General features: G+C 40.6%; 1 protein-coding gene across 1 annotated transcript in view; it reads left to right on the top strand.

Moving 5' to 3' along the window:
* GRIN3A (glutamate ionotropic receptor NMDA type subunit 3A) overlaps positions 1 to 12577 on the top strand; it is a 342200-nt gene that overhangs the window by 155382 nt on the left and 174241 nt on the right. Inside the window, exon 3 of the mRNA XM_075825646.1 lies at positions 3159 to 4206. Within this exon, the coding sequence (XP_075681761.1) occupies positions 3159 to 4206 (1048 nt within the window). The remainder of the gene's footprint in view (positions 1 to 3158; positions 4207 to 12577) is intronic.

Raw genomic sequence — 12577 nt, 5'->3', positions numbered from 1 at the left:
TCTAAGTCTAACATGTGGTAGGTTTAGACACATGGTCTAACAGACAGTATCACACATGGGCCCTGTATCTAAGCCTACCACATGTGTTACTAATGTTTTTTTTGTGTGTTTGTGTTTTTTTACAGGTTCTGTCGTTGGACTACGTCGGATTCGAGGACTACTTAGATGACGGCTTTTTTTATTTGAAATAAAATGGTTAATGAGGGTTGTGTGGGGGATTTTATTTCAATAAAATATATTTTTTCTGTCTTTGTATTTTCTTTTAAACTTTATTACTACCGCCTTAGTGATAACCGCTGTCTGATTGACAGCGTCCATTACTGCGGCGGGGCTTGGTGTTAGCCGGTGCAGATGCCAACACTAACCCCCACTATTACCCCGGTACCCACTGCCACCAGGGCTACCAGGAAGAGCTGGGTATGATCCAGTACCCGACCATCTGTAGTGATGGCCGGCCACTGGGGCGGCTGCAGGCTGGTATTATTAGGCTGGGAAAGGTCAAAAACTGTGGACCATCCCACCATGGTAATGCTAGCCTGCTGCTATGTTGTTTCTGCCTGGTTATCAAAAATGGGGGGGGACCCAATGTCATTTTGTTTTTTAAATGGAATAAACGTCGTGGGGTCCCCTCAATTTTTCATAACCAGCCAGATACAACATAGCAGCAGCAGGCTAGCATTACCAGGGTGGGAAGGGCCACTGTTTTTGGCCTTTCCCAGCCTAATAATACCAGCCTGTGGCCGCCCCAGTACCCGACCTACACTACAGATGGTGGGGTACGGGATCGTAACCCAGCTCTTCCCGGTACCCCTGGTGGCGTTAGGCACCAGGCTAATAATGGGGGTTAGTGTTAGTCTCTGCATCGGCTAACACAAAGCCCCACCTTAGTAATGGATGCTGTCAATCAGCCAGCAACTATTAATAAGGCAGTAGTAATAAAGTTTAAAAAAATACAAGGACATAAAAAAATATCTTACTGAAATTAAAAAAAAACAACCCACGTTAACCGTTTTATTGAGAATAAAAAAAAGCCGTTATCGAAGTAGTCCTCGAATCCGACGTAGTCCAACAACCGAACCTGTGAAAAAACACAAATACACCCAAAAAATTAGTAACACATAAAAAAGGAAAACAATTATTATTCTTACCTTTCCTGGGTCCAGCGCTGGAGCCACAATGTCATTGATACATACATACACACAAACATTTTTTTTGAGGGGGGGTGAACATATGTTAGTACAAGGATACTTACTGTTGGGGCCCTGTATCTAATTCTCTTATGTGTGATACTGTCTGCTGGTCCATGTATCTAAGCCTATCATGTGTGATACTGTCTGCTGGGGCACTTTATCTAAGTCTATCATGTGTAATACTGTCTGCTGGGCCATGTATCTAAGCCTATCATGTATGATACTGTCTGCTGACACAAGGTGGGTATGTGGGACTACCTACAGGGGACTGCATGGCACTGTCTACAAGGGGGATATATGGCAGGGGGACTGTGTGTGGAACCATACAGGGGTTTGTGAAACTATATACAGGGGGCATTGTGTGGGGAACGCTCTACAGGTGTCTTTGATTAGAGCCCCGAGAAATAACTTTACTCGGGGCACCAGAAATGCCAAATTTGCCCTTGAGGTTTAGTTCAAGGATATTTACTGCTGGGGCCCTATTTCAAAAGCTACATTCACACAAGCATGACAGATTTACGTGCGTAAAATCTGGTCATGTGAGTTGTGTTTTGCATCAGTGTGCTTCGCGTGTAGCACATGTGTTTTTCACGCACTTGCAAGCACTTTTTTTTTCAGTGTAATTGATGCGTGAATCACGGACAGCACACGGATGTTGTCCGTATGCTGTCCGTGGTTTTCATGCACCCATTAACTTCAATGGGTGACTAGGTGCGTGAACTACACAAACATAGGACATGCAGTGAGTTTCACACAACTGACACTCACTGTATGAAAACTCACTTATTTGTGAATAGCCCCATTGATAGCAATGGGTCTGTCTGCTGTGCGTTGTTTCCATGCACAGCCCAAGGACGATATTCGTGCTCGTCTGAATGAACCCTAAGTCTATCATGTGTGATACTGAATGCTGGGGCCATGTATCTAAGCCTATCATGTGTGATACTGTCTACTGGGTCCATGTATCTAAGCCTATCATGTATGATACTGTCTGCTGGGGCCATGTGTCTAACTCTATCATGTATGATACTGTCTGCTGGGGCCCTGTATCTAAGCCTATTATGTGTGATACTGTCTGTTGAGACAATGCATCCAATTCTATCCAGCGGTGTAGGTATAGGGGCCTTAGTCTTATAGATATGCCATCTCTGATATGTATGTAAAAATTTATTTATTTGTCGGGGGGGGGGGGTAAATATATGTCTTGGGGCTTGTGCTGCTCTTTTAAGACCCTAGCAACGCCCCTGGTCAGGTACATCACCTATTACTGTTCAGGGCTTGCAATAAAAGTCAAGATATACATTAGATAAATGGTGCTTAGATGCAATGTGTTAATACTTCTGAAGTGTGTCATAACTATGGTGGTGGTTGGTAGATTCATGACCATGACACATACCAGTCTTTCCACCCCTGCAGTGAACTACTGCCAAATGATAATTAGATGACTACTAATAGCAAGCTACAATGTACAAATGGAAAAATGTAGGTAAAAAACAGATCATGTGTCCCATATACCCCCTTTTAAGGAAATACAAGACCACTCATTTAAAATGTTTTGTTATATACGGTCATTTAAAACGCATAGTAACTGCAATAGTAAAAACCCAACCGACTTGAATGAGAACATGCGTCAGGTCCTGGCACATTTGTTGACCGAAAGTGCAACTGTGCCTTGAAAAACAGTAATGTGTCCTAAAGCAGCACTGTGGCCCCTTCATTCTCAGGATCGGTGGGGGTCTCAGAGATCGGACCTCACCGGTCAGAAAGTGATGTCATATCCTAGCTACATACCATCACTGTATGAGAAATGAATAACTTTTTAAGTAAAGAAATAGTAAAATCATTTACAGATAGAACTGAATTCATTCTCTATACCACACCACAACTGAGTATTCATTATTAGAATAAGCTTTAACTTGGTATATGGAAAATTATATAATACTCATCTGCTTTATCTTCTTTTTACAGGTTTTTGACGAACACATCTTTCAGCGGTGTTAGTGGACACATTAAAGTTAAAGACTCTTCGATTATCAACTCTGAAAACCATTATTTTATCTGGAATTTACAGCATGATCCTGTGGGAAATCCTATGTGGACTCGACTTGGAAGCTGGCAGGATGAAAAAATTATCATGGATTATGGACTGTGGCCAGACCAGGCTCAAAGGCACAAAAATCATTTCCAACAGCCAACACGATTACACCTTAGAGTTGTGACTCTGATTGAGCCCCCATTTGTCTTTACAAGAAATGTGGATGAAGATGGCCAATGCGCGGCAGGACAGCTTTGCTTAGATCCCTTGACAAATGATTCCGGAGAGTTAGACAGTCTTTTTGAAAGTTTGCAAAGTGGCAATGACTCAGTGCCTATTAAATACAAAAAGTGTTGCTATGGTTATTGCATTGATCTGTTGGTAAAGTTGGCAGAAGATTTGAACTTTGACTTTGATTTATATATTGTTGGTGATGGAAAGTATGGTGCTTGGAAGAATGGTCATTGGACAGGACTTGTGGGAGATCTTCTCAGTGGTGCTGCCCACATGGCTGTTACCTCATTTAGCATTAACACTGCTAGAAGTCAAGTAATCGATTTTACAAGTCCATTCTTTTCAACCAGTCTAGGTATATTAGTAAGGACTAAAGATACAGCAGCACCAATTGGGGCTTTTATGTGGCCACTTCATTGGACAATGTGGCTGGGGATTTTTGTATCTCTTCATATTACTGCAGTATTTCTAACACTTTATGAGTGGAAAAGCCCCTTCGGTATGACCCCAAATGGTAGAAATCGAAGCAAAGTTTTTTCTTTCTCTTCTGCACTAAATGTGTGTTATGCCATATTATTTGGCAGGACAGCTTCTATCAAAACTCCTAAATGTTGGACTGGAAGATTTCTAATGAATCTGTGGGCTATATTTTGTTTGTTTTGTCTGTCAACATATACTGCTAATTTGGCAGCTGTCATGGTGGGAGAAAAAATTTATGAGGAGCTTTCTGGAATACACGACCCTAAGGTAGGTCAAACTTAATATGGTTTTATTATTTATAGCTTGGGTTGATGCTGAGTACGTTTTATAGGACTGTGTGTAATTAAATGCTTGAAGATCATAGTGTGGTGGAATGGTTGTCAGTTAGTGTGATCTATCATGGAAAAAGTAGGAATGTAATGCATTTTTAATAAGTGCTCCACTGCTTAACACTCTTATTATGCAAATATTAAATGTTGTCACTGGCAGTAACATTGAAAGACATATGCATTTTTGATAGCCAGATCTTCAGTAACTATGATTAAATTCTCCACTTTCTCATGAAAAATGCAATTTCTACTTTTCTCTTGTCATGTCTTGATTACTGTAACCTTTTCAGAATTGCCATTTCTATGAAAGTAAAAGAAATAAGTGTGTGAAAGCATTAGAAAGTGAAAATATGGAAAATATTCACATTGTATGTATGTGTGTACCAAAGCATTTTGTAGCGTCTGACGTCAATGATTGCTACAAGGACTAAAATTGCCTTGTTCTTAGTACAAACTACATTTTTGTGTGTTTTTTCTTTTCTTCGAGTAGTAGCAAGCTATTAGTGTTTTTCTGTAGGGATAACTTTCATCCCTAGTTGTACTGTATGTCTCCGTATCACAAAATTGTAAAACAAAAAAACGTTATTTTTTAAATTTCACTAATCTATAGTCGTGTCTCCCATGGTGATCTAATCTCCTAATGGCCATACGATTGGCACTGTATCCAGATACATTTCCGGAGTACTGCAACCTTTTCACTGAGGACCCTGTAGCTATTTGCAAAACATACAGATTCATTTCAAAGTACTAGATTTTTTACCAACTAGGATTATGCTATAATTCTTTAAAGAGAACCTGTCAACATAAGTATAACAGACCTATTAAATTAAGGACATCAATATGATGCCATAATTGAGTTATACCTATGGGTACAATCACACCCACTATGAAGCCCCCAAAGTGGTGCTTTGGGGGCTGCATATGAACTCCTTCGGAGCATTTGGCTGGCTGAAAGGGATCAAGTAATGCAGCATGTGACGCCACGTAACCAGAAAGTGATTACTTTCAGCCCCCTTGTGTGTCGTAGTGATAGGCTCTTCTTTGTGCCCTATAAAACGGGTAACTGAGCTTTAAAAAAAATGTATTGGTTGATAAATGTAATACAGATTGTGAATGCAGCATTTTATGGTCAACAGTGGTGCCTCCATTAAATGAACCCTTTTGTCTCTTTCTTTTCAATAAAAATGACTTCTCAGAAAGAACAGATACATGTTATTTTTGGGGGTTTCTAACCCATCTGTTTTTTCTTGTTGTTAGTTATACTGTCATACGGTCCATGTGACGTAAATAGTTCACATGGACCTCTATGACTGACCATTAATGACATTATTTCTCTTGAAATAGCTGCAAATAATGATAATGCAATAAAATGTGTTAATAGATTAAGATCATATGTCAGAACATTTTATTAGGAAAGCAAAAAGCAAACTTACACGGCAACTGCAATCAGACAATAGTATGACCGGTACTTGTATATAGTACAGCTTCAACTTATTAGGGTTTGATCAAAAGTAACAAAAGCTGGTATTATGTCTGTAAGCAGAATTCAGTGTTGGCCAGCTTCGAATGTTCTAAATATGAGTGCCCCAGCAAAACCTTTTTGATGGATTGTGCTCTGCTAGAAAATAATTGCCACTGGAATACTGTACATACAGTACAAAGTAATATAAAGCTATCCAGTCCGATTTTGCTAGGATTTAAACATTTCAATTTCCTCCTTCCAACTGTCTTATAATATAAAGTTGATGGACAACAAAGAAGAAAAAGACTTCCACACTGGGACTACGTTATCACTTAGGACCTTCACAGAAAAACCAACAGGAAGGTGCATTATACAAAAAAAAAAGCTTACTGTGGTTTTCCTAACTTAAACATTTACGGCATATCCATGAGACTTATTTCCAGAATGTGGTTCACCTGATTCCAAGTGGGCTCAGGCTGTTTTCATAACTCTTTAATTCTATATATAATCCATCACTGTGGCACAGAATTAAGCCAGTCCGAGTTCCTCTAGGTCCATAAAATATACTGACTATTAAATATAGGATGGGGATGATACACCACCTCCCTTGACATTGCTCTACAAGATATTAATATTAATTCTAGTACTAATACTAGTTCCCACAAGAGGTTCCAATTCCCCTTTCATACATATAATTTCAGACACATTAGATCCAAAAGAAAACAGCACAGAAATAAGACTGTTGCTACCTTAAAAGTGAAATATTTTGGATCGCATGTTAAAAAGCCGATGCTTCCTCCGATACCACGGTGTGTGTATAAACACCGGCAGGCATCTGTCTAGAAAGGGATGATTATTTTTAACCGTTTTTTTAATTTTAAAAAAGCATTAATAACCTGACAGTGCAGTGTGTTTTTAAAAAGACTTTTTGTTACCACAAGCTACCATCCGTTTACCCAAATCGATATATGTTGATATCACTTTAACATTACTAATGCCATCTTGGCGTTATAGAGCTTTAAAGGGTTTAGATAAAGTCCTAGAAGACCCTGACTTTTCAGTGCAAGCGAGGTACTTTCGATTTGCGACAAATTTATTTGGATCAAATAGAATCTGACAACCGGCTTGATAGAATAGCGGTAAATTCGCTCATCTCTACGTAATCCCTTTTTACCATGTTCCAACGATTCAAGAACAGTTAAGGAGATTAATTTGTATAATTGTTTGCCTACACTATGCATTGTGCGGGCAATGAATGCATTCTATATTAATCTCTGTTGCTGTCACCACACTAGTAAATGAGATTACGTGGGAAACCAAATAAAAACCTATAATTTAACTTAATATGAATGATGGTGAAATGTTTCCTAGGTGGATCTAAAGCATATAACATGAATTAGTAACATTTACCTTTCTCAGAATAACTGTTATTGTATATTTTGCATAAATAAAAGCTCATACAAAAAGAATACATTTCCAAAACTATGGATGGTCAGGGAAAAAAGTGCATGAGGCAACTTTAAGGATTATAATTTACATTGCGATCCTCTATGAGTCTCTCACAAGCAAGTTCATTTTGGAAATGCTAGTAAATCATGGACAATTGATTAAAACTTGAGAATTGAAGGTCCAGGAGTTTCTGTAAAAGATTTTTATGGAGCTAATTCCTGTGTTCCCTTGTTAGGGATTAAAATTAGACATTATTATTATTACATTTGTTACTTTTTTGGACATTTTTGGAATGAATCTTCTGCTTTTCTACATTGTCATACATGTGAGTTTCCCTGTAGGACGGTGTTGCACGTCCAATATCCAGATTTTGTGGTGTTCGCAGTATCAGATGTTTTTAAAAGGAGAAAGAGGGGCAAAAATAAGGCTGCACTTTTTTTTTATTTTTTTTTTAACATTTTGGATTCACTAGTAACACCCATATTTTTTACTTCTATAAGAATGTTGCCATAGAGTTGTTCAGTCCCTAGATAAATAGTAATTTACACTGCCAAGATAAATAGTGCACACATTGCAACAATATTTGTGTAAAGCCGTTAATAAATTCCCCCCATAGTGTCATGTTTTGCCCACATACAGCCATATTGTGCTCACATTGTACCAAACACTGCACAGAGAGTGCCATACTTGGCTCACAGAATGCTAAACAGTGCCCACATAGAACAATATAGTGCTGACATAGCGCCAGCAAGTGCCATATAGTGCCAAACTGCCTTAGAAAGTCATATAGTGCCTGTAATGCCCAGGAATGGACTTATTTTTTTATATGGAACCCACACAGTGCCATTATTTGCCCACTTAGAGCCATACAGCGCATACAGGTTTGAAAATGCTATTTTTAACCACACATGCACACTGTGTACAATTAGTGCCATACAATTACAGTGCCCACATAGTGTCATACTGTGAAGACAGTGACACATTGCCCACATAGATCCATGCATTTACTAAGAATCAACTATCGAGAATTAAACCCTAATAAATGTATATTAAATGGTACCATCCTTAATATAATCCAAAGAGAAAACAGGAGAATATACTTGGCATTTATTAGGGATTGAAAAATATTTTGTCTGACTTAATTAATTAATCAATTAAAACCTATTAGCTTACAGGCAATTTCTCTCATATATGTAAATAGTTTAATCCTACTTAAAACCATAAAGCTTCCCTTACGAGGGCTGATAAAGCAAAAAAATCTTGCAATCATATTTAATTCAGAGATCCCCCCGACAATACATATAATGTGCACCCAGTAAGCACTTGCCCTTAAAGCAATTATATCAGACATTTATTTGCAACATACACTATCTCGTAAGTAGTTGTGCTAACAGCAGTTGTATAGGCGTATTGTTGATATCAAATAACCAGGGCCGGACTAGCTATCTGGCAGTTCTGGCAAAGGCGAGATGGTCTGGTGCACAGTGGGCTGGTTTGGCTGCCACCCACATAGATTATTTTTAGCTATGGACTAAAGCCTATTCCCACTGAGTGTCTGATCAGGCATAGGCCTTATTCACACAAACATGTAATATGTCCATGTGACGGCCATTAAAACACGGACTCATGTACTTCAATGGGGCCGTTGTTTCAACGGACCGTGTGAAGGGTCCGTTAAAAAATAGGACATGTCTTATTTTTTTGTGCTTCACGCATCCCTCCGTAGACTCTAGTCTATGGGGGATGCGTGATAACGCATCCTGCAGGGGTGCAGCACGGATGCACCTCGGTCGTGAAAAATTACAGTTTTTCATGTCCAAGGTTTCAAACGCTCGTGTGAATCTAGCCTTATCTGTAAGCAGCCATTGATCAGACACAAAGGAGAGAAGAGGGATGAGGTTTGCTGCCTCTGTATAATCGAGCAACAATAAAGGGGCAGCACTGCTTCCTCTCACCAGAAGAATAGTGTCTGTCCACCAGCCAAGAATTCATTATTGTACTGTTAGGCTGGATTTACACGAGCATGTGCGTTTTGCGCGCGCAAAAAACACTGCGTTTTGCGCGCGCAAAAGGTACTTAACAGCTCCGTGTGTCAGCCTCGTATGATGCGCGGCTGCGTGATTTTCGCGCAGCCGCCATCATTATGACACTCTGTTTGTATGTTTGTAAACAGAAAAGCACGTGGTGCTTTTCTGTTTTCATTCATACTTTTTACTGCTGTTGCGCGAATCACGCTTGTCCCACGGAAGTGCTTCCGTGTGGTGCGCGTTATTTTCATGCACCCATTGACTTCAATGGGTGCGTGATGCGCGAGAAATGCACAAATACAGGACATGTCGTTAGTTTTAAGCAGCGGACACACACTGCGTAAAACTCATGGACAGTCTGCACGGCCATATAGACTAACATAGGTCCGTGCGAGGCGCGTGAAAATCACGCGCGCTGCACGGACGTATTACACGTTCGTCTAAATAAGCCCTTTGGTGCATGGGGGTGAAGCTGCATTGGTAGGTTTCACAGACCTCATTCGATAAGAGAAAAAGAAAAGGCACTGCTGAGCGGCTGTTTTATTCTGAGCCAATAAGAAGCCACTGGACCTGACATACCGCAGATACTCAGCAGTGCCGCTCTCTCTGTAACTGTCTACAGTAATCTAACACCCCCCAGGAGCTGCAGACAAGTTAAGATCTGTTCACATCTGCGTTGGAGCCTCTGTTGCAGTTTCCATCAAATTTGACAGGAAAAATAGTGATAGATGCTGTGTTACTTTTTTAGTCAAAACACCCTTACCCGATAAAACCCATTACAGGTTAATGTCCTAGGTTTTAGTGCCGCGTGTGTGGCATGTGTTCTAGATGTGAGTGGTACATGTGCAGCATATGTCCCAGGTTATTTATGTGTACAGTATATATGGCAGCATTATTTATGTGTATAGTATAAATAGCATTCAAGTGTACAGTATATAGTGGAGTTTTACATGTGTACAGTATATATTTGTGTCATTATTCAAGTGTTTAGTATATATAGCAGCATTACTCATGTCGACTGCACTATTGATTCCGTCATTAAAATGGAAACCTTACGAAATGGTGACGAACGGAAACCATTAGCAATGTTTCCGTCACCATTGATATCAATGGTGATGGAAACGGAAGCTGTGGTTTCAGTTTGACTTTCTGTTGCAGGGTTCACCCGACGGAATCCTCTGACGGAACCCCGGAACGGAAAGCCAACGATGATGTGAACAGGCCCTTAGTTAAGTCAAATGTTTTTTTATGTAAATGAGGTACAACATACATGTAATTGCCCTTGGAGCAGTTGCATCAAACAGTTATTGGCACCATATAATAAAATAAAAAGCATTATAACATATGTCAACTTAGCAAAAAGCAACACCAATTTGATCAAATAACCGAGTGTGGAAAACACTTCTCCTCAAGGAGCTATCAACATTTTACCTCCATACACATTTGGTTTGCAAATTCATTTAAGCCAGTACTTATCTTTAGATGTCTAGAGGATGTCTCTTGGGAGCCTTTTACTGATATTCTGTCTTGTCTTTCACACTAAAAGTGAAACAGAGGGATTGTTCTCTCATATTATTTTTGCTCTTGGTCCATGCAGCAATTATACCGGTATATAGCCAGAGTGAGCATCACTCAGCAACTTGTGGGATCATGCTGAGTCGAATTGTAGGGTGATGACATTAATCACATCCTTAACTTTGGTAATCGCTTATTAGCTGGCGCGTTTCATTCCATTCATAATGCGAGAAAATCTGCAACTACTCTTTATGGTCCTGAATTGGGCCACCATCACTAATCCGGTTGTTTGTTACCCATTGCCAATCCAATTATTGCAGATAACGATATATTAGAATTATCTTTTTTAATAGTACATCAGATGCATGCTTAAATTAAGTTGTTTTTTCCTACATACTCATACAATACTTCATAGTGCCATACAATGTACACATAGAGCTATACTATGTAACATAGTGCCAAACAGTGCCCACATAAAAGCCATAAATGTCCACGTAGTGCCATGTAGTGTTTACAAAAAAGTGCCCAGTGTTACAGGCATAAAGTGCCCAAATGGCATGAGAGTGCTGTGCTTTGATAAGTATTACCTAAACATCCTAGTGACACAATGCTCCACAACAGAGTCCCACATTTTGCCCAAACAGCCACAAATTGCCTACATAGTTTGTAACGCCTAACATCATTTTAGAATGCAGCCAATAGGTATACAGAAAACAACTCCTTACTGTAAGGAGTGTAACATCAGGGACCAGGATCCGTGACATACAGCAGTGCTTCCTACAAACTTTCTCCACAGTATTTGAGGAACCTAGACGAGTCTCTTCAGCAGCTGCATCCCTGCTGACCCTGCGCCAAGGCGACACCTCTGTGGGCGAGTACTCCATTATGTTACGTACCCTGGCGGCCGAGCTGACCTGGAACAACGACCCATTAGTGGCCACATTGTGGCAGGGTCCATCCTCTGAAATCAAAGACGAGCTTGCCGCTCGAGACCTGCCCTCTACCATTGATGACCTCATTCTTCTAGCCACCCGGATTGACATGCGGATTCTGGAACGATCTCAAGAGCTACGCAGGTCCAGAAGACTTCCTAGGCTGGCTCCTACATTTCAGCAACCCCTGTTGCCCTCATTAGCTACTCCACCTAAGGAGCCTATGCAAGCAGACCGCCTCAAATTGTCTGTCCAAGAAAAACAACTCAGACGCACTTCGGGACTATGTCTGTATTGCGGCCTCGGAGGCCATTTTGTGTGGCTGTGCCCCCAAAAAACAAAAAACTCCAGTGCCTAGGTTTGGTTAAAGAGACAACCCTAGGCAGAAGGGCGCTAAATAAAAGACTCTCTCCCAAATTGTCCATCCCCGTGACCATAGTGTCTGGCGAAAAGACGCACCGGGTCTCTGCCTATCTGGACTCATGATCCGCGGCAAACTTTATCCAGCAGGATATAGTGGATCATCTCCAGTTCCTCTGGAGACATCTTTGGCTGTTACCTCGGTGAATGGTCTTCCTCTGCCTAATCCGATCGTGTCTGAGACCAGGCCACTGAAGCTCCAAGTTGGAGCTCTTCACACGCAACTGATTACATTCCTCGTCTTGCCTAAAGCCATCAATCCGGTTTTGCTGGGTCTGCCTTGGCTCCAGTTGCATGCTCCAGTCCTGGATTTGAATTCAGGAGAAGTTCTCCAAGGGGGCCCCAAATGTTTCCACCGCTGCCTGGTACAGATCCATCCTGTCCAGCTTCTGCTGCCTCAGTCATTAGCGGGATTACCCACTAATTTTTCTCAGTTTGCAGACGACTTCAGCAAAAAGGAGGCTGAGATGCTTCCTCCACACCGGTCTTGCGACTGTCCGATTA

The sequence above is a fragment of the Rhinoderma darwinii genome, chromosome 1, assembly GCF_050947455.1.
Source record: "Rhinoderma darwinii isolate aRhiDar2 chromosome 1, aRhiDar2.hap1, whole genome shotgun sequence".
In the NCBI taxonomy this organism is placed as follows: Eukaryota; Metazoa; Chordata; class Amphibia; order Anura; family Rhinodermatidae; genus Rhinoderma; species Rhinoderma darwinii.
The sequence above is the reverse complement of the archived record's forward strand: the minus strand, read 5'-3'. Positions and strand labels throughout refer to the sequence as shown.